The 21,813-nt window shown below is 40.6% G+C and overlaps 7 protein-coding genes across 7 annotated transcripts; 5 read left to right on the forward strand and 2 right to left on the reverse strand. All coding sequences in view use genetic code 12, as the record gives it.

Moving 5' to 3' along the window:
- Nucleotides 1–160: 160 nt before the first annotated feature.
- On the forward strand, nucleotides 161–1,726 carry RJT20DRAFT_95907 (uncharacterized protein; the record flags this gene model as incomplete). Its single annotated transcript, XM_064921603.1, has 1 exon — nucleotides 161–1,726. The coding sequence occupies one exon, from the start codon at nucleotides 161–163 to the stop codon at nucleotides 1,724–1,726; it is 1,566 nt and encodes a 521-aa protein (XP_064774456.1).
- Nucleotides 1,727–2,815: 1,089 nt separating this feature from the next.
- RJT20DRAFT_5767 (uncharacterized protein) lies at nucleotides 2,816–4,555 on the forward strand (the record flags this gene model as incomplete). Its single annotated transcript, XM_064920791.1, has 1 exon — nucleotides 2,816–4,555. The coding sequence occupies one exon, from the start codon at nucleotides 2,816–2,818 to the stop codon at nucleotides 4,553–4,555; it is 1,740 nt and encodes a 579-aa protein (XP_064774457.1).
- An 899-nt stretch (nucleotides 4,556–5,454) lies between these two features.
- Nucleotides 5,455–6,459, forward strand: RJT20DRAFT_145475 (SDR family oxidoreductase; the record flags this gene model as incomplete). The annotated part of the gene is made up of 1 exon (XM_064918798.1): nucleotides 5,455–6,459. The coding sequence occupies one exon, from the start codon at nucleotides 5,455–5,457 to the stop codon at nucleotides 6,457–6,459; it is 1,005 nt and encodes a 334-aa protein (XP_064774458.1).
- A 1,059-nt stretch (nucleotides 6,460–7,518) lies between these two features.
- GSY1 (glycogen (starch) synthase) lies at nucleotides 7,519–9,927 on the reverse strand. Its single transcript, XM_064920161.1, has one exon. The coding sequence runs from the start codon at nucleotides 9,778–9,780 to the stop codon at nucleotides 7,678–7,680; it is 2,103 nt and encodes a 700-aa protein (XP_064774459.1). The 5' UTR covers nucleotides 9,781–9,927; the 3' UTR covers nucleotides 7,519–7,677.
- A 4,176-nt stretch (nucleotides 9,928–14,103) lies between these two features.
- KIP1 (Kip1p) lies at nucleotides 14,104–17,043 on the forward strand. The gene has a single exon (XM_064917235.1). The coding sequence runs from the start codon at nucleotides 14,141–14,143 to the stop codon at nucleotides 16,973–16,975; it is 2,835 nt and encodes a 944-aa protein (XP_064774460.1). The 5' UTR covers nucleotides 14,104–14,140; the 3' UTR covers nucleotides 16,976–17,043.
- Nucleotides 17,044–17,765: 722 nt separating this feature from the next.
- On the forward strand, nucleotides 17,766–19,760 carry RJT20DRAFT_5771 (E3 ubiquitin-protein ligase; the record flags this gene model as incomplete). The annotated part of the gene is made up of 1 exon (XM_064920794.1): nucleotides 17,766–19,760. One exon carries the CDS (start codon nucleotides 17,766–17,768, stop codon nucleotides 19,758–19,760), a length of 1,995 nt encoding a protein of 664 aa, XP_064774461.1.
- A 219-nt stretch (nucleotides 19,761–19,979) lies between these two features.
- RRN11 (Rrn11p) lies at nucleotides 19,980–21,711 on the reverse strand. The gene has a single exon (XM_064918623.1). It carries the CDS (start codon nucleotides 21,643–21,645, stop codon nucleotides 20,074–20,076), a length of 1,572 nt encoding a protein of 523 aa, XP_064774462.1. The 5' UTR covers nucleotides 21,646–21,711; the 3' UTR covers nucleotides 19,980–20,073.
- Nucleotides 21,712–21,813: the final 102 nt, after the last annotated feature.

A 21,813-nucleotide genomic window follows, 5' to 3' on the forward strand; every position in this document is an offset into this window, starting at 1 on the left:
CTCAACACAAATACCTCTTGTGTACTCGCTCTTGCCCGTAGTGGTAACGCCAGTGTCGATTTTTGCTCTTAGGAAGATCTATGTCAGCTTGGCTCAGCAAAAGGGCCCCAAATGGGAGCATAAACGACTCTTGTTAGGTACCGTGGTTGCTCTCTTGCTCATGCTTAACTTCAATATCTGGTACTACTTCATTTATTCCATTATTGAAGTCCATTCAGCCTATTTGGCTGAGGAGCAACCGTCGTTTCAATTAATGAACACCCCCGTAAACGAAAGAATCACCCTGTTGAGATTCAAAGATTGTAGGGTACCTGGCTATTCTTTCATAGAGAAGGGCACAGACAATACCGACAATTTCAAATGTTCCAACGTCAGATTCTTCGACGACCACACCATCAAGACAACCAAACCACACGTTATCAACCAAGCTCGTGACTTAAAGATGATTAGAGACATGGCCAAGAAGTTGTACAAATCCGGAGAATACCCCATTTTAGAGAAGTGCTTCTTAGATAAAGAGGATGAGAAGGAAAAAGATATCTTGAGGGATAAGTGGTTCAAATTCTGTGGTTCTTCGACTTGGATGGACCAATACAAGGTTCATTTCCTTGTAAACAGAATTGTTTACTCACACAAGGCTCACAGAAATATGCCTACCATCAGTTTCGTGAATGCTCAGGTATTCGACGAGAACTGGACTGAAATATTGGACTACAAATTCCCACACTCCAACCTTACATTTCCTTCTATTCTTCCTCTTCAGATAGACCCAAATCCTCTGGGAAAAGATGAAATCATGGGAACAGAGGACCCTCGTGTGATATTAAGAAAATATATTGATCCATACACCAACGAAGCACACCAAGAGCCGGTTATAATTTTCAATTCTCGTAGGACTGAGATCAACTGGAAGAGAGCAATGCATTTTCATCGCCCATTGACCACTCCTGAAAAAACAGTCAGAATGACTATTGAGGGGATGAAACCAAGAAGTAGAGAAAAGAACTGGGCTCCTTTCTTTGACGAGGACTCGTCTTCCATCAACTTTGTCTACAGTTTCAATCCTCTTCGTGTTCTCAAGTGCGATCTCGCTACTGGTGTATGCCGAAAAATCTCTGGTCCTGACTTCCAGAAACAGGATGTCGGAGCATTAAGAGGAGGCACCAACATCATAAGAGTACCTTCTAGCTTCTTACCTCGAGGGGTTGCAAAATTGCGCGAATACTGGTTTGGAATCGCTCGTTCGCACGACGACGATTGTGGATGTCTTCACATTGTTTATCGTCCCCATATCTTCTTAATTTCGAGAGATATTGGAAGCAGCAACTACACATTGGACTATGTCAGCTCCTTAGTTGATTTTAATATCAATGCGGAAACTTGGAATCCTGCCTTGAAGAACGCTAAGTGTAAAGATGGTAAGAATGTCTTGATTCCTAATTCAATTGCATATTGGGACACAGCTCCTGCAGGAGATAACAGCGACGAACCATCTGACATAATGGGAATTACTATTTCAGAGGCTGACAGAACAAACAAGATCATTCATGTCAAGGGTATCTTGAAGCATATTAGAACTGTTCTTGGAGGAGATTTAGAGAGGATTATCGAGCACTACCAGGAAACTGAGCATAACGGCAGAGAAAATGAATTATTAGGTGGATGTGCTACCTCGTTAGCTAATGATTATTGTAAAAAGGCTCAGAAAGATTTGAAATGGACTTAGTTGTCTCAGTATCAATGACAAAACTCTATATCTTGGACATGGAAGAATCTCGACTACATGAAATGCTAGATTTTACAAATGCAAGACTGGTTGAATTTAATTTGAATAATACTGATCTGAGAATGCAAAGAGATGCTGGGCGTATGTGTTTGTAAGAGACTAGGGCGTGGCGCGGTTAGAAACTGGATTGTATTCCAATTTTGGAGTCACCTATTCCTTATAAGATCAGGTATGAAGCTGGACTACACAATCCCAATGTTCTTCATGAAATAAGATGATACTGGTTTCTCATGGACGTTGATACCACACCAAATGGTTGACACCAAACAATATATAATAATCAGAACGACTCTATTCAAAATTTTTTTTTAGGGGAACATAGAACTTTCAAATTACGCTTCTTTTACTGTGTATGTAATCTCTGAAGACTTTCATATTTTGTGGATCGTGTACCGGAACTCTGTTGCAAAAAACAAATCTGAATAGTGCCCCCCCCACTTCAAGGACAAGAAAGTAGATCCCTTCTCCACCTTTTAGCCATCTACGAAGTCAGCGACGACTTTTTTGCTTAACTATGGCCATGCCCAGACTTCATCATTTTGATCACATTTTACTTTGTAACTATAAAATAACTTCGTAAAAAAATAATGTGAGTTGAAAAGTCTCAATTTTTCCGGCGTACAGATCAATTTACATAGTTAAGCCAGTAAGATGCAATTTTTAACATCCTATAGATAACCATATCGCATGCAGGGCGTGTATTATTTAGGTAAGATTATTTTGCGTTGGGTGCGAAAATAAACCCCCAAAGCCTCCCTTGCTCGGGTAAATATGGATGTGGAGCCTAAGGTTCGAGTAATGATCTGGGGTATCGGGAATATATAATGATGGTGGGTCTTATTCGTGTTTGATTTCTTTCGTGTTAGATGGCTGTCTTTTGGAGTTCATTTACATCCACGGTGAAAAGGGAATATCAACAAGACAAGTGCTTCGAGTGAGTCTCCTTCATTGAAGAGTAGAGTGAGACGTAGACTAATGATACAGCAGGTATGTGACGACAGCCTAGTGCTGTACGCAGTAACTTCATTTATGATTGTGATCTGTGTCATACTTCTAGTGGCTACAAAGAGTCTGAGAAAGCTTCTAAGTAGAGGTGGTAAATTGAGCTTTAAGAATGTCATACTTTCCATATTGTTCATGGGGCTTTTCATAGTAACAACATACTCTTGGTATTACGTTGCCCTGGATTTCCTACCTCAATATATTAACAGCTATCCATTCCAATTGGATGATGAATTGAAGACCTTCAACAGGGTATCATCACCTATAGCGAAATCCATCTCCAATATGGAATACAAGCCATTCAAAATACCAGCATATTCACTCCTTGAAAAGCACCGCATAGTACAAGCTGAAAACCAGCCGTGTTCGAGCATCGAAATAACCGATAATGACAGCGTTGCAGCATCCATTCCATTTAATGTAAACTTCAAAGGAGAGACTAGAATGATAAGAAAGCAGGCAATTAAGATGCTTAGAGAAAAACAATACTCACCTATTAGAAAATGCTTCAAAGATGATCAAACTGAACAAATTGGTGACATCGTTACCAGTAAGTGGTATAAGTATAATGGCGCATCAGTGTGGATGGATAAATATGAAGTTCATTTCCTTGTTAGTCGTGTAGTGTATTCGAAAGCACAACTTTCTCACTATCCAACTATCCTGATATTATACGCTCAAATCTTTGATAGGGATTGGAAAGAGTTAACTGACTACAAGTTTCCCAGCACCAATATGAGCTTTCCCAGCATCCTTCCAGTTCAATTAGACATACCTGTGGGAAGTGATTGGTTCCTAGGTGCTGAAGATCCTCGTGCTATAGTCCGTGATTACTTTAATGTAGAAACACAGCAAATGGACCAAGAACCAATCGTGATATACAATACAAAGGTGCAAGAGATCGAATATAGAAGAGCAATGCATTTCTACCGTCCACTTAGAAAGCCCGAGGAAAGCACGAGGTTGATAATCAAAGACATGCCACCTAGATACTCAGAGAAGAACTGGGCCCCATTCATAGATAAAGACAGCGAGAATCATATTAACTTCATATATAATTTTGTGCCCCTTAGGGTTCTAAAATGTGCCATTGAGACGGGAGCATGTGAGCTCGTCTCTGGGCCCAAATTTCAGCCTAAATCACAGCAGATAGGCTCCTTAAGAGGGGGTACCAATCTAGTACCGATTCCAGCAAACTTATTACCAGAAAAGATCGGTAAAAGTCGTAAGTATTGGTTTGGAATTGCCCGATCTATGAATAGGAAATGTGGGTGCTTTAGAACAATATATAGACCCCATGCTTACTTAATTTCTAGGGATATTGAAGAGGAAGACAGCTACACCTTGGACTACGTCAGCTCACTCTTAGATTTTAATGTTGACCCAAGAGCTTGGAATAAGGATAAGCAAGATCAGAAATGTGGAGATAGAAAGAGTGTCTACATTCCGAATTCCATTGATTCTTGGGATTTTACACTCATCACAGATTTAGCTGATAGCGAAGGTGGCGGGGAGATGGAAGATATATTGAGTATGACATTTTCCGAGGCAGATATCACAAACTCAATTATATACTTGAAGGGATTCTTGATCCATTTGCTTCGCTTCCTTGATGGAAACTACCGCACGATAAAGAAGCATTATCAGGAAACAGAATATAACCTCATAGTGACAGAGTTTTTAGGGAAATGCTCAACGTCCTTAAGTCAGCAGTATTGTGAGTTCACTTGCAATAGAAGATGCGGCAAGACAGAGCTAACTTCGTAAGTTCTAATTTGTGTGAGGTACGGCCCATATATAGCATTTATTCAGAGAGCTAGAATATACAAGTTTTATAAAAGTGCTGTAGTAGCGAGTGTCTCGTAACAGACATTAGAATATACAAGTATTATAAATGAGTTGTAGTAGGAGTGTCTCTTAACAGACATTGTTTTAAAAGACGTCAGTTCTAATCTTCTCGTAATCTTCAGCCTAAGTTGCAGTAGATAAGTGTATGTTCTCATGGGTGTATGTTCTCATGGGTGCAAAAAATTCTACGCATTTATTAGTGAAAGTTAATTTACCACGAATAAACCCACTTCCCACGGAATTCTTTGAGGGGCAAAGACCCAAGCTATTGCAAAACCATTCAGTGCCGTGTGAAACGTTCCGAAGACTGATGCCATCACGAAGTGATTCATCAAACCTGGATGAAAAACACACTATCTATGCCCTTCGAACCACTGTTATCCATTAGCCGTTTTTTAGCCAGTTTTGTGTCATGGAGATAGTCCTTCCTTCGGGTATAATACATAGTTAAGAGAACAATACCAAATAACTTTATTATCTGAAACAGAAATCCCATGATAACTCCTGATGTGAAATCACTTACGCCTGTTTATGCATACACACCTTCAGGGGATATTCCTATTCTGGGGTGGCACGGATTTAGTAAAAGTTGGATTGCTGACATACGACGGGTTTAGCTGCAAAATCTGGAACGGCTGGGTGCGTTGCATGAATGCATAGGAATTACTTGGCCCATTGATTTCAAATCAATGCTGGAAAGGCAGAGCTATGGTGGTATATAAATGGAGATGTTTGACTGAAAGAACTTGAAATCTTTATTTTTGTCATCAGCTTACTCCAATAAGTTAACTCAATACAATTTAAATTAACATAAAAATATGTCTACGTCAGTTTTTGTATCTGGTGCTACAGGCTTTATTGCCCAACATATCATTGCCCTTCTTATCTCTAAGGGTTACAATGTCGTAGGTTCTGTCAGAAGTGCCTCCAAAGGTGACCACCTCAAAGAGCTTTACGGTTCTCAATTCAAGTATGAAATTGTCCCAGTTTTAGAGAGCGAAGGTGCTTTTGATGAAGCATTGAAGAAACATCCAGAAGTCACCGTATTTTTACATACGGCATCACCAGTTACCTTCACAGCTGAGGATAACGAGAAGGAGGTCTTGATTCCTGCCATCAATGGAACCAGGTTTGTTTTGGACTCAATTAACAGAATCTCGCCTCAAATTGAGCGTGTAGTCTACACTAGTTCCATTGTCGCTATTGCAACCCCTGAGCAATTGCGGGACCCAGCATATGAAGGTGGTGAAGATGTTTTCAGCCCAATCACATATGAAGAAGGCAAGAGCAATGGATTATCCGCATACTTTGCATCTAAGACATTTGCAGAAAAGGCAGCCTGGGAGTTTGTTGAAACCAACAAGCCAAAATTTACCTTGTCCACAGTGAATCCCGTTTTTGTTGTGGGCCCACAGGCTAAGGATGAAGAGGCAAAGGGGGGTGTCAACTTGACTGCTCAGATTATTACATCGCTTTACAACTTGAAGAAAGATGATAAGGTTCCAGAGACAGCTGGTCACTTTGTTGATGCCAGAGACGTTGCCAGAGCCCATGTTCTTGCATTTGAGAAGGACGAGGCCAAGGGCCAAAGAATTATCACCGTGTCTGGTAAGTTCAATTCTCAGTTGATTTTGAATATCATTAGAAAGAACTTCCCTGAACTTCAAGAAAGATTGCCAATTGGAAATCCTGAAGACATTGATCTTTCTAATATTCCCAACCTCAAGAATACCAAATCCAGAGAACTTTTGGGAATTGACTACATCGATTTCGAGACATCGGTTAATGATGCAATTGAACAGGTCATCAAAGCAAATGCTTGAACTGTTGTTGATATTTTTTTTGAAAGGTAAATCAATTATTGTTTCCGTATATAGCCAAGATCTGCCTGAATATACAATATTTTAATAAAGAAAGTAATAATTCTCGTAATTGAAAGTGGAGTCAAATAGTGGTTACTCCGCATGAAACGACCCGACTTCGTTTGGGATTTATATAAATTGCTTCAATTTAGAGGAACCTTCGAAATTAACTAAACCTTCTTTGGAATCTTTTTCAAATTACCTAAATAGTAACATTTACTTCTTAATCCACTAGAATAGATAGAAATCTTTCATTTTCCTTAAACCAAATAAAATTTATTATCACAAAGACCTCTCGTAATGATAAATAAGCTTTTACAGTGCTTTGAATCGTGCATCCTGCAGATACAGCCAAATAATATCGGCGCCAAAAATATGTTATGCGCATACTAAATGTGACACAAAATTATATATGGAGAAAAGTATACCGATTTCTATAACGATTTCATTGTCCCAAATTGATGGAAAGATGAGAGAAACTGGTGGTTTTAAGTAGATAGCAATGAAATAGGTTATTGGATCTTACTACTGTCCAAAAATGGAGTTGAAATTCCAACTTTTTCCTACATTTTTCACTCTTTCTTAGCTTGGTCTGCGAGTATTGGATACTTGAAGTAGTAGTACTTTCAAGTTTGTCAAGTTTGTCTTGAAGTAGATCTCTTGGTTCTTATACAAGCACTCTTGGTTCTTCTACATGTTCTCCTGACTCTTCTACAAGCACTATTGCTCCTTCTACATCTCTTGGTCTTGTAGTCGAACAGCCTTCTCTACGAACTTCTACAGTTTCCTGTAGTAGTTCTAATAGTTCTAGCTCTCCCTTCTCTCCCTCCTCTTCCCAGAATAACCACAACATCCACAACATCCACAATAACCTCTTAATTAAACAGATATATATTTAATTTGCGAATCCTTTAATTTTGAAGAGCCGTCCATCTAGAGAGACAAAGGACAGCCATGACTAGCAACAATGTATCGGAACAATATAAAAACACAGGTGTATAACAGAAGTAAACAAACTTATCCAAACAAAAACAACTTCAATGTGAACATACGGCGAGAGAGGACGTCTTCAAGAAGGCTTGAAGTCCACTTGGGAGCAAATCAAGAATCCCAGTTGATGAGAACAACCAACAAGCAGAGAACCAACAAAAATGCACTTTTTACTTATCACAGACTCTCCTAATTAGCAGCTTCCTCTTGAGGAGGAACTGAATTGCCTCTCAAGGTCAATGGATAATGAGAGTGCTCGTCATCCTCATCTTCTTCGCCGTTGGTTGCTCCCAACTTGAATCCGATGTAGTCCTCTGTGTTCAAAGATTCCTGGGCTTCTTGCAATGAACCCAAATCTCCTGGAGTCATGAGTCCTACCTTGCCTCGAGGCGAACCAGGCACGGAAAGCGGTCTGGTCAACTTCAAGTTCGACTGGTTGTTGAATGGGTTGGCTCCGTTCTTGAACTTGTCTGGGTATGCTCTCTTCAACGACAATTGACGGGCCTTGATGTACTCGAGTCCCATTCTCTTCCAGTCCAACAAATCCGACAATCTCTCGGTTCTGTTACGCTGGTTGATTCTCTGTCTTCTGGTCTTCTCGGCGAAGTCGTACATGTAGTCAGTCAACTGGTTAATGGACTCATCTACAGACTTCATTCTTCTGTCTACAATATAGATACCGTAGTCCGAAGTGTTCTCAATGAGATCTTCCATGTAACATCCGAAACCAGACAAGTTGGTGGTGATCGAAGGAACTCCCATAACCGTACATTCAGCAGGAGTATAACCCCATGGTTCGTAGTACGAAGGGAAAACTCCCAAATGACACCCTCTGACGAACTCGTCGTAGTCCAAAGACAAGATTGGGTTGTTGGCATTCAAGAATTCGGGGTGGAAGATGATCTTGACCCTATCTTCTGGCTTGTTGAACAACTGGACTCTTCTGATATGGTTCAAGATAGGGTCCGTAGCGTCTTCTGCCATGTTATGGGTGACAATTGGTGGTAAACCATCACGTTTAAGTGCAAAGATTCTTCTTTTCAACAAAACTCGGTCTGCTGGCTTGATCAACTCGTCAATTGAAGGAACCTCGTTGTCCTTTCTGGCTGGAGAGTTGGGGAAACGGGCACAATGCTCGAATAGACGTTCTCCAACCTTCTTTTGTACTTCTTCAATGGTACTTTCCAATTGCTTGATTACAGCTTGTCCCTTCAAGGTTTCAACCGTGTAAGAATGGGTCTTTCCGGGCATAATGATGAACGCTACAATGGTCATCTTGGAGCCAGCTTCCTTGAGCCTGTGGTTCAATCTGGCCAAGGCCTCGATGAAAAAGTCACAGCCCTTGTTTCTGAACTCGTATCTTCCAGCAATGAAGAAGTAGAGGGTGTTGTCCAAGTCGAAGTCGTAGTTTCCGTAGAAGTGGCCCTTGACGAACTCGTTGATCTTGGCCTTCTTGATAGCGTGCAAGTTCTGGAACTCATGGACAGCCTGGAACTTCACTACGTTCAAACCGTTTGGTAACACTCCGTCGGGCTTTCTTTTGAGCAAATGTTCGGCTTCGTAGGCGGTGATATGTGAAACCGTGGTGAACACGTCGGCTGAGTGTGTAGCTGACCGTTCAATACAATATCTATGGTAAATTCCACGCTTTCCAGCTTCTGAATCGACATCGAAATTGGCTAAATTGTTGTAGAAATCGGTGGAACCAGCACAAAGATATCTTCCCAAGAGAGTGGCATGGGTGGTGAAGATGGTGGTGACGTCAATTCTTCTCTTTCTACACAAGGGAAGAGCTACACCAGCCAACCATTCATGACATTGGCAAATCACAGCTCTTTCTCGGTCATTATACACCAATTCTCCCAAAAACCAAGCAACCAAATACCCAAGAAGAATGGCATCGTTGCTCTCCTGGTCATGGTCTGGCGTGGGTATACCGGCAATGTTCCATAAATCGGATTTCCATTCATTCAAATGGTGACCTGCTGAATAGATATCGAATAAAAGCACTCTGGGAGCTCCTTCAATTAACCATCTTCCGTATAACCAACGGATTCCTCGTTCACTCATCGAGTCCAACGTTTGCTTGATGAGCGGGTCCTTGACGGGCAACTCTTCAACCTCGATTTGTGCCGAGTTATAGTTCAATGGGCCAATAAGAGTATACCTTTCACGGTACTCAGCCACGGTTATAGGAGCCTTGGACTTGAGAACTGAGTAAATTCCTCCGACTTTGTGGGCCACTTCCGTGGCCACTTCGAAGAGGAGGTGGTTGGTGATGTCTCTGGTCATTTGGGGTCGCTTTCCGGGAGTTTCTAGCGTTCCAATGGGCAAAGGGCTGTTGGTTCGTCTATTTGACTGTGAAAAAACGGCAAAAAGCGCAGGACAGGTGCTAATTTCACGGGGTAAACGGGCGAATTGAGCGGATTTAAAACAACTGTTAGAAAGCCTGAGTTCAGGAGATTCTTTCTATGTGACTTGGGTGGTTTGAATCAGCTTATTACTGGAGTTATATCGACTTTTACCTGGAGATTCGATGAAGAGTTGTTGCACAATTCGAATATCAAAGGTTTTTGCTGAGCCAAAATGTCGTCAGGAGATGGGTGCGGAGTGGGGGTGGGAGCAGATAAGAACGGGGTGCAGTGGGGTTCGACGGTAGCGCAAGGAGTCAGCGGTAATGGGCCAGGGTCACGGTCAGGAGAGAAATGCACGAATTGTGTTCCAGCAGCAATTAATGGATTGTGATGAGAAGAGATATATATATATATATATATATATTATATTATGCTAGATAATTGGATATATATCTTTGCTGGGCCGCCGGACGGAGGACGGAAGGAAGATGATGACGGAGATGAAGATAATAATATTAATATTAATATGGTGTTATTCCACAAGCAATTGAACAAAATCGGAATGGAATGAGATGGAATGGTATGGGATACAATGGAAAATAATGGGGTTCGATGTAGAAGAAAAAAACCCAATTGCTGCCCCTGGATGGTTGTCTCCTTTTTTTCACGGTGCTAGTACCACCATTCGTATTTATATCTCTCCACCGTCCAACCGGTGGTGGAATTAACACTGACCACTTTTAGGATGCTGGACAACAAACCGGCGCCGTGTACAGGAGATGCCACCGAATGGGTAATGGACTCTGGGGATGGTACATGGAAACTCCTACATATACCCCGACGAAGTGGTGGTGTGTGGGTGGATAGAGAAGTGGGGAGAAGGTGTAAGCTAGAGGTGGGAATGGTGAATGGGTGAAAAAGGGTAATAATGGGCGAAATGGCCCTGGTGGGTTCCTGATTCGGAGCCTGGTGAAAAATTGGGAACTGGATGGGAGCCGGTCAATGGATAGAAAATTGGTTAATTAAACGTTGGTCATAAGTTGAAATTCTACAACTAATGGTGGTAGTACGTTTATGGGCCATAGTTGTTCCGTGTGGAACTTTGGTGAAACTTAAAGCTATTGTGCCAGAATTCCCCCGTTATCACAGCTAAATTATGTCCGCCGTGGGGTGCTTATTTAAAAATGTTACATCGGAGTGATGTAATAACACCATGAAAAATTTGACAATTCAAAATACCCTGCCGTGGGGAGACTACTAATACCATCACATTATATGATATGCTGTGGTCATTGGTATTTAAATTTGTAGAGCATAGAAATCTGTGAATTTGTAATTCTCTAAGGCGGAGAAGACTTACAATGTCCTGGTCCCAATGTATTCTTGCTATTCTGTCCAAAGAAGCCGTCTCCATCGCTATTCAATGAATAGTCACATCTCTATTTTCCGCCATCTCTACACAAACAACTTCATAAAGCCTCTTCTTGCTTCCCCACTAAAACTACTTCCTACAGCATTCTTCCACCGAAAAATATGCCCATCGTAAATCTTCCAATTTACCATTTGTGACCACTCCATTGTTTCGACGTAATCCAAACCAGCGCCGTCCGTCGTCGACGTATGCTTTCCCGGCACAGAATGTGTTCAATGGTTCTTGTTTGGGTCAATTGGTGGAGAAAGGCCTGTACATGTTGTGGTATTATTAGCACGATATTAGCACCGGCAGCGTCTATTGAGTCACTAGTGTTCTATTAGTTGGATGTGCCCTCAGTACATCTCGGTGAGACGCCGGCCGTGGATCTGAAATTCGTACCAATTAGGTTCTATTCCGAACGGAACGGAAAAACCCAGATTGTTGGAGAACGACATGGACATGACTTTAACCTTGGCATACTCCGAGATGGTGTGATCGCCAGAGAATTGTTCGCTCGATCATCTCCTCGGCACATTAGTCTTCAATAGTCTCGCTGGTGATGCCTGTTTGAGTATTCCTTTCAACGACTGGCTGTTTGCGTCTATTATTAAATTATTATTCTTGACACTTTTTCACTTTGCATTGTTCACAAAGTATTATTGCATTTATTATCGCTATTATTGACACACCATATTAACACTGGAAGTAGATGTGTTATTAACACATTTCCACCACAGCATTGGTTGTTTTCAATTAGGCTCGAAACGGCATCCCTACCAGGACTACCGTTTTGTGATATCTCGGAATGCATTCTTCGGAGGTCCTCTGGAGGCAATGCTGCTACAGTAGTGGCAACAGTTGCCTCAATTTCAATGGTCTCTGCATTATCACCTCTTATTAGTGGCTACTGATCTTCTCTGATGGCTGGTTCGTGTAGAAAGCGCAAATGTAGGGTTCGACACATCGCCCATGAGCGTCCGTCGTAGAGTAGGTGTAGCCTTTTCGTGCTGAATTGTTGAGCGAAGCCTGAAATAGCATCTCGTACCTGAACCTATCGCCTCGATTGTCCTTAACTCCTTCGGAAGTGTTGTGCCTCATCTCGCTATTTTCTCGCTTGGAGATGCTATTGTATGGTTCCGTCGGTAACAAAAGTGTATTTTCAATTGACGGAAGAGATTGACACAAGGAAGAACAGCCGATAGATAGAGACGATAGGAATGGAAGTCACATGGAAATTACTCTTATCTTCGTCGTCTGTGCCAATTAGCAATGGTAAAGGGGATTTGAATTCGAGATATTAGATTCAGAGAATGCTTGGTCAACAGATATTATTTGTTGATGATAGAGTTATTTCGCCGCAGTAGTTGATACTGTAGTTGATACTGTAGTTGTAGCCGGTCGATACATGTTTCTTTACTACTTCTGGTGGACCACCCCGTGGAGAGACCTTCTAAAACTCCACTTTGATATTAGTTATAACAGCTCTTGGAATTTGTTACAATATGTTAACTGTCTTCTGACTTTTATCACTATAATGAAATAACATATAGATAAGGTGGATTCAACTGTGGATCCTTAGGAACCTGTTCTTTAATTTTGCTCTTGATGAATTGACTCTCTGGTCATAAGCATGAAACTATCGATGTGTAACTCAACAAGGCTTTGTTAGATGTTAGCTATGGCAATGTATGATGTTATAGCGCTGACGGGAATAGAACTGTTGACTGTATCTGCAAAAACCATGAAGTCTGGTAACTATGAAGTGCCGTTATCTGTGTGAACTATAACGTAACTCTGCCAACTAGGAATTACTTAACTAAGGAATACCTAATTATGTTTTGGTTATGGATGTCCTTACCTATTGTCCTTAGCAATGGAAATCATTAACTATGGATGTTCTTAACTAGTATACCTTTAGCTGTGGTAGACGTTGATTGTAGTAGACGTCCATCAACTAAGCTGTCTACGATAGCTGACAATGCCTCTCCCCAGTCCCACTCCGTCATCTTCTACTCATTCCCAATTGATAAGAATACCCACTAGCAGAAGTATTAACCACCACTCAATATATTAATTAATAGATATAACACATAACATCCTCTACAGCATTACCATCAACACCTACTTCAAAAGCCACAAGTTTTAATAATGTAGCTTATTGAATGGATACTTACGTTGGTCTGTTATTAACCTGTATTTCATAGATTCTTCTTATAATAGATATCCTCTACGACTTAATCCCGTCCTCTTCAACATATAGCACCGTATATAGCACCAAAAAGCAAGCACCACATACCAACATGTTCATCACCATCTTCCACCATATAGCACCATATAGCACCATATAGCACCATATACCACGGAATACATATCACCACCACCAGCATTCTTCATCTCCACTTCTACTATCCATTACAAAAAACAACAAACACCATACATATATTTGCAGCCCTTCATCTCTCTTCATCTCCTCCACTTCTACCATCGTAACAAGATATGACCAACACCATACAAAATACAACTACATATTTGCAGCCATTCTTCTCTCTCTTCTCACCTCTCTTTCACCACTTCTACCATTCATAACAACATACTACAAACACCATACAAAATTCAACACACACCATACAAAATACAACGTACATATTTGCAGCCATTCTCTCCACTCTCTACATACTTAACTCTCTTCTACTACTGCGGCATCGATCTTCATATCTCTTCTTTTTTTTTCTCGCGCGTCTTCTATAATCTTACCACCTGCACACAATCCCATGTTTACCTCTGCCAAAAAACATAAACATCAAAGAAATGCAATTAACGACAGTGTTTCTTTCCTCTAAAACATCGACTACAATACAGCTGTTACGTGTGTTAGAGCGCCATAATGTCAAACATCCAGGTAGTGGTTCGATGTCGCGGCCGGAATGAAAAAGAGGTCGCGGCAAAATCTCCAATCGTCATAGACTTGCCCAATGATACGTTCTCGGTAACAGATCCCTATATCTCCATCAACAACAACTACACAACAACTTCGGTGTCTTCGCTTTCATCGGCAGCGAATCAGGGCACAAACCAGTCCCGCAGATCGTCTACCAATGCCTCTGCCACTCTTAGCAACTACAAAACATACAAATTCGACCAAGTATACGGCTCCCAAGCAGATCAACATCTCATCTTCGAGAAAGTGGCTTTACCACTCTTCAACGACTTCCTTGGCGGCTCAAATGTGACCATATTAGCCTACGGTCAGACTGGAACGGGTAAAACATTCACTATGTGCAGCGGAGAGCAGGCTACAAAAGAGGTCGATTTCAAGCATAGCGAAAGTGCTGGTATAATACCTAGAGTATTGATCGAATTATTCAACAAGTTAGAGAGCGTGGGCCAAAAGGATGATTATTTGGTGAAATGCTCATTCTTGGAGTTGTATAATGAAGATTTGAGAGATTTACTAAACGACGATGAAAAACCAGCGAAATTGAGGATATATGAAAACGTAATAGGAGCTGGTAACATAAATAACGGAGGGAATAGTAGCAGCAACGGCATGCCTGCCTCCAAGAAATTAGAATCCAAACAGAAAAGCATTGCTATACAAAACCTTCGTGAAGAATCTATTCTGAACTGTCAGGATGGTTTTAAGGTCCTTCAAAGAGGTGTGATGAAGAGAAAGACCGCTTCAACAAAACTCAATGACGTCTCATCACGTTCGCATACAATTTTCACTATAAATCTCTACAGAAGCCAACCAGATTCGAATGGGTCAGGCACATCGCTCTTCAAAGTATCGAAGATGAATTTGGTAGATTTGGCAGGCTCCGAAAATATTAATCGTTCTGGAGCTCAGAATCAACGAGCAAAGGAAGCTGGCTCCATTAACCAAAGTTTGCTTACATTAGGAAGAGTGATAAATTCTCTTAGTGAGATAGCCAGTAATACTTCAAATTCATCGATTCACAATGCATCTCATATACCCTATCGTGAATCTAAGCTTACCCGTTTACTCCAAGATTCCATTGGAGGTAGCACCAAAACAACACTAATTGCCACTATTTCGCCAGCCAAAATTAACATCGATGAAACAATATCCACCTTGGATTATGCTTGCAAGGCAAAGAATATCAAAAACTTACCTCAATCAGGCCAGGATTCTGATTTGGTGATGAAAAAGGTTCTTGTCAAGAACTTATCTCAAGAATTGGTGAAATTGAATTACGACTTGATTGCTTCCCGTAGTAAGAATGGTGTATGGTTAGATGAAGACAACTTCAAGCAAATTCTTGAGGAAAATGAATCCTTGAAAGCGAGCTTAAAAGAAGCCAATCTTCTGACAGAGCTGTTGAGTACGAAGATAGCACATTTTGAAAAGTTCAAAGCGAGCAATGAGATCAACATAAAGAATCTTCGTGAGCAAATCAATAGACTGACCACAAAGAATGAGGCCATATCGAAAGAAAACGATCAACTAAGAATAGACCTTGAATCTAAAAACTCTGAAATTAAACAATTGAATGAGCGGTTGGTAAAGGTAAATGAAAAATTCAATTCCACAACAACACAATTGGCCAAAGTTATCTACGAGAACTTGGACAGCTCTATCGAATCTATTCTGAATATCTTGACCAAATACAATAACTCTGCGAATAATGAGATTCTCACTACCTTTGATAGGCAGCTAGCGAAGAATATTGTGGACTTCAGAAAACTGGTGTCTCAGAAGATCAGAGACATCAACAATAATTTAAGCAACTCCTTACTCCAAGATCTTCCCGAATTCCTTAATAAGTATAATGAGAACTACGACACATTGAACTCTTTGGTTTTGACGTTGAATGCAAACTTGTGTCAGAATCTATCGGATTTGAAGATAGCAAATGATAAATTATCCGGATACATTATTGAAGATCATCTCAACTATTCAACTCAAGAGCTTTTAACCCAACTCATCAAGACAAAAGTCTCTAGCCAGTTATCGAATTTGCATGAAAAGTTAAATCAAAGCCTTAACTTGCTAATTCAGGAATCTCAACATAGCTACAAGCAATTGTTTGAATCCTCGATTACGCAAATATCACAAGACGTGATTGAATCAGAGAGAAACGAATTATCAAAACGAGAGAAGAATTGGTCCAACGAGGCCAATAGAGTATTTGGTTTGATAGACAAGGACTTAGCCGATGTTAACCAGGATGAATTGAACCATAACAAGGAAAGATTTGCAGCATTGAGTACCCAAACAACCGAAAGCTTCTCCAATTTAGACAAAGAAACCACCAAAAACCTCGCGGGATTGGGAGAATTAATTAAAAGAGAAGAAGATCCCAATTTCAGTATAATCAGAAGTGGTTTACCATCATTGGATGAAGTTTGCGGTAGCATCAAACAGAATGATGCAAGCATCAAGAATACATTAGCTGAAATCGACAAAAACTTGAAAGATATTAGACGCTTTGATCCTAAGGTCGCCCTTAAGAGTTCTCCTGTGCGCTCCGGCAGGAGTCCAGAAGTAGAGAGCAGGAGATCTCCTTCTAGAAGTCCTAGTAGGACAATTTCTCCATCTCGAACCTACAATAAGCACATCTCTCCTACCAAGTCTTTGGCTGGCGTCAAGACCAAGATTCCTCAACTTCAAACATCCCTTGAGAACAAAGAGAACCAAGGTCCTAATCAAAAGAGGAGAAGAGTGATGCAAGAGGTCGAGAATTTACTTAATGGATAGTCGATTGCTGTATTATGATTCCTACAGCATCTTTAATTGTTTCAACCCTTTGATTTTATTCACTGTATTATTATATTATTACTTAATCTCTTTTCATTTTGTATTATAGATAAATATAAAATAATGAAATTTTTCTAGAGGAACAACCTCAATTTTGTAGCAAGTCCCAACTCCAAATATTGCAATTTGAATTTTGCAGCTTTAGGATTATTAGTCTTACGTCTTTATTATCATCACCAGATAATATTCACATATTATTCAGTTGATTGATATATATACTTTCCAATGTTATTTAATAACTACGTCCTCTATCTTCTATTCTTTTATATTTTTTTAATTTTTTTAATTTGCTCCTTCGAATTCTATCCCCTACCCGACCCATACTCTCTAAACTACAACCAACAGACTCCCATTAATAAAGCTAATGGACACCTTTACCACCCCTCATGAACTTCGGCCTGGTTGCTGCTCCTCCTTCCGGAACCGGTCAAACTATTGCGGCACAGATCTTCCCGAACTTCTCCATATACAGGCACACCATAATGACAAGTAGCGTATTATTTATGGAATATTGGTGAATTCTATGTGATTCTTCTTCTTCTTCGAAGTGATTAACGGCTATTAAGGCCAAGTAAATTACGTATAACGGATAGAAGTGACTGTTTAGAGTGGACTGAAGCTTGTTCCGAGAGAATTGGTGAAAAATTGCGTTATTTGAACGGGGTTATATCCGAGTTGACTGTAGTAGCTACACCATTAGTGATAAAGAACATACGATAAACAGGAAACAATGGCTACGCTATCTCGAGGAGTCAAGTACTACCTCATATACTTTATAGTGTCGTGCACTTCATTGGCGTGGTCTATTTACGACTCTCTCGTCAGTTCCGTGAATTTCGAGGTGTTTCTCATAGAAATCACGGAAGGGTATAAGCTTGGGATTCTTATCAACTTCATGGTCTTTACATACATTACAATTGGAAAGATTTTGCAGGTAATAGTATTTGGAGAGCTCCGGTTGATCGAGGTGGAACATATTGTCGAGAAATTGCCGTTGTACACGGTCAATTTGCTCTTTAATCTTGCAACAACCGATAACGTATTGCTCAATAGTATATTGTTAGCTACATCTATCGGATTTAAGGTTTTCCATGTGATTCTCTTGGATAGACTAGACTACGTTCATTTGAAGGTAGTTAACAACTCAGAGAATGAAGTATACACGAAAGTTAGCATATTAAAGAAGTTTCTACTCAACTTCTACTTCTGGATGAATGTTGCATTCGTTTTCATTGATTTTTCAATTGCTAAATTCTTAGTCTACGACGTCTTCCAAGGAATCAATTCAGTTGTATGTTTATTATTTGGGTTCCAGTTCGCTATCCAGGGAGTTGAAGCATTGACTTACTACTCGAAAATGCTAATTAATATCTACGAATTGGCTGTGTATAGGATCGAGGAGCATCACGAGAGCTTGGATGATATAATAAGAAGAGAAGAAGAAAGAGAAGCCGCAAGGGAAACAGCAAGACAGGCTTTGAGGGAAGCAGCTAGAGAAGCCGCAACAGATAATGCAGGCGAAGAAGGTGAAGCAGGCGAAGAAGGTGAAGCAGGCGAAGAAGGTGATGCTGATGAAGAAATTGAAGTAGCAGACCATCCAAATGAAGTTGAAGACAACTTAGATGAAGAGGAAGACGAATTTGAAGACGACGAAGAAGAAATTGAAAGAATCTGGGAGAATAAGCCTTTCTACAGTAAGGGCATAGACATTGCCTCATCTTCTTTGAAGGCCATTTCATATGTTTGTTTTATATACTTGCTTACCGTACACTCAGGATTGTCTCTTCCATTGTCTATGCTCCAAGGAACTTTCTCTTCATTGAAACAAACCTACATTGAAGTGACACAATTGATAGCTTTCATAGAGTCTTCGAAGAGGTTAGATAGTCAGCTTCCAAATGCAACCAAAGAGGAATTGGATGCTTCTGATAACTTGTGTATTATTTGTCGTGATGATATGCACTCAGTGGATAACTATGAAAGAGCATACAAAAGAAATATACCAGCAAGAAAGCTCGCCAAGAAGTTGAAATGTGGCCATATTTTACACATGGGTTGTTTAAAGGAATGGCTTGAGAGATCCGACAGTTGTCCACTCTGTAGAAAGAAGGTTTTCGAGCAAGGCCCGGTCTATGCAACCACTGCAGACCCTAACCAAACTCAGCAAAACGGAGTTGCACAGCCTCCACCAGCACCAGAGCAACCACAACAAGAGCAAGGACCTTTCATCCCGCCAGCTTTGAATAATCCTGCGGAGGAATTACAGAGACGCTTGGAGGAGTTCACAGAGCTCATTAATGGGCAGAGACTCAATGCCGGTAATGTAGAGAGAAACGAAGGGAACAGAGAGGTGGCAGAGGCTCCAGCTCCGACGAGGGAAGAAAGCTCGAATAATGGAGCTGTGGATGTGGGAAGGATGTTTGTTGATCGAAATCCTCTGGTTCAAGCCCAACCGGTGATACCTACACCAACAAATCCAGTTGGCCAAAGACAATCCATCCAATTGCCTCACAACTCGCTTTTACCACCAGAATGGACAGTGGTTCCATTACATAGAACAAGCAATAACAATAATTCCACAGCGGAAGAAGATACACACGACTATGCTGTTGAATTCTCAAGATTTCACAGAGGAACTTTGAAGATCAGAAATGTGAATCTTATACACGAAGCATTGATGTTTCCTTTCCCAAGAAGGAATCTGAATGACGTAAATGACGACTAAATGTAATTTGCTTGTACATACTTCACGACAAGTGGAATCCTGCTACTGTGACTAAGCAGATTAATTAATATTTGGGGTATATAGATTAATGTTGGGACAATGAAATGCGTCTAGCAGAGAAACTACAAGAGTAGCATTGTCATATCTCTTTAGTGTTGAAGTTAATATAGACAGTCTTATTTTCTTCCTGTTACCTGAATACAATAAGTACTAATGCCAGAGAATTTATGTTGCTTGAACCTATTTATACAATTGAATTCTACTATTGCTATAATGCTATAATTCTATGATGCTATATATCTCTACTGTCCAATCAATCAAAGTCGAAGTCAAACTCTCCCCAGTGGACATCAGTGCTATCCTCACGACGAACTTGAGCATCTGTATGGTCTTCATATTCTCTATCATCTTCATTGTCTGACTTTGAGCCATTAAGTTCTGTCTGGTTATCATTCCATGAGCTGTAACTTACACTGGCTCTTCTGTAGTTGTTCTCGTTGTAATAGTTTGTTTCCGTACTCACATCCATTGGGACATTCGCTTCCTCGTGAGCTTCATCTCCCTCTTCTGATTCGCTGCTTTCACTTTCAGGGTCATCTCTGAAAGCCAGGTTGTTGTCTATACGCAAGTAATGCAAAAGAACACCTATCTGCTCCTCTATACTACTCTTCGGATATATGAACTTCAACTTGTCACAAGTCTTAAGGTTTGCTTCAAGTTTCTCCACAATCTTCTCAAGAGAAGCTGTGGCTTGGTCTAGTTCAAACAGGGAAGTTTCAGTGCCTCTACCACTCTTCTCCTGCTTCCAGCGGTATTTCAAATACCCATTAACCACATCGATGGCTTCCACAAGAAAACACATTGCCATGAGGAAGTAACAAGTTCCATCAACATTATAAGGTGGCACAAGAAGCAACTCTTCGAGCTTTGATTTTAGTGAAGTGAAGCGCTTCTTGACAAGAAGGTTCCAAAGGGACGTTATCACATATAATGGGGCAAGTGTCTTCGAACCAGTTCTCCAACTTGGCGCAGATTCGCTTCTAGATGGTCCTTCTGAGTATGCTGCGTTAAAATGAGTAATGTAATAGAATGACGATAACCATTCAAAAAATTTGTCATCTTTATCCAAGACAGTATGTTGCTTGTTTGACGACTCTGCTTTGCCCTCCTTTTCATGTTGCCTTCGTAAAATCTCGATTCCAATGGGCCATAATGCTCTTATATCGACGCTTGGAAGTCGTATCAATAAACAATAGAGTTTATAAGCCACTGGCCAATTCCGTCTGAGCATGTTTAAGTGAAGCAAAGTACGCAAATTACTTATGTGCTGACGTTGAACGTACTCTGGAGACTCCAGAGAATGCGTAGGTAGCACTTCTAGTCCGTTGGACCGTATGAGGAAATTCGACTTGACCCAATGGTTGGATCTATCAAACTCATTGGTGAACTTCGAAAGGGTGGAATGTATCTTTGAGTTGTGATCTTCATACTCATCACGCTCCTGTGCTCCCTCATCATCATCCCCTGCAGAAGATTCTATTTTGTCTAAGACTTTCCTTGCAAAGTCTTCAGGACTGTCTTCGTACTGAGACTTCTTGTTGGAAGATCTTCTCTTATCAATATTCGAGTTCAAATTGTCAAGACCGTGCCATATTTCGTAAGTTTCTTCTGGTTTTAAGCGGACTCGTAATTCCTTATGAATGACCTTAAGTGCCTTTCTTGTATACTTCGATTTGCGGAATTTAGCCCGAGCCGAAGGGGTCAACGACTCCTTTTCGAAGATTTCTTCAAACTTCTTGATTTCGATATACTTCGAGAGAAGCCTATTTAGCGTCTGGTTTCCCGCCGAGTTGGCAGTTTTTCTTGATACTACGTCCTCAAACATGCAGTAGATACTTTACCATAGCGTGCTGATACGAATATTTCACCTAGAATGTCTCCAATATCACCTACTCCGAGAAAGAAAAAGATTCAAATAAGTTATAATCTCTATTGCAGGTAATGCACAGTCTGAAAAATATCCAAAATTAGAGTTTTGCAATGCGCTCAGTAA

Source organism: Scheffersomyces xylosifermentans, assembly GCF_036884685.1.
Source record: "Scheffersomyces xylosifermentans strain CBS 12540 chromosome Unknown RJT20scaffold_4, whole genome shotgun sequence".
Lineage (NCBI taxonomy): Eukaryota > Fungi > Ascomycota > Pichiomycetes > Serinales > Debaryomycetaceae > Scheffersomyces > Scheffersomyces xylosifermentans.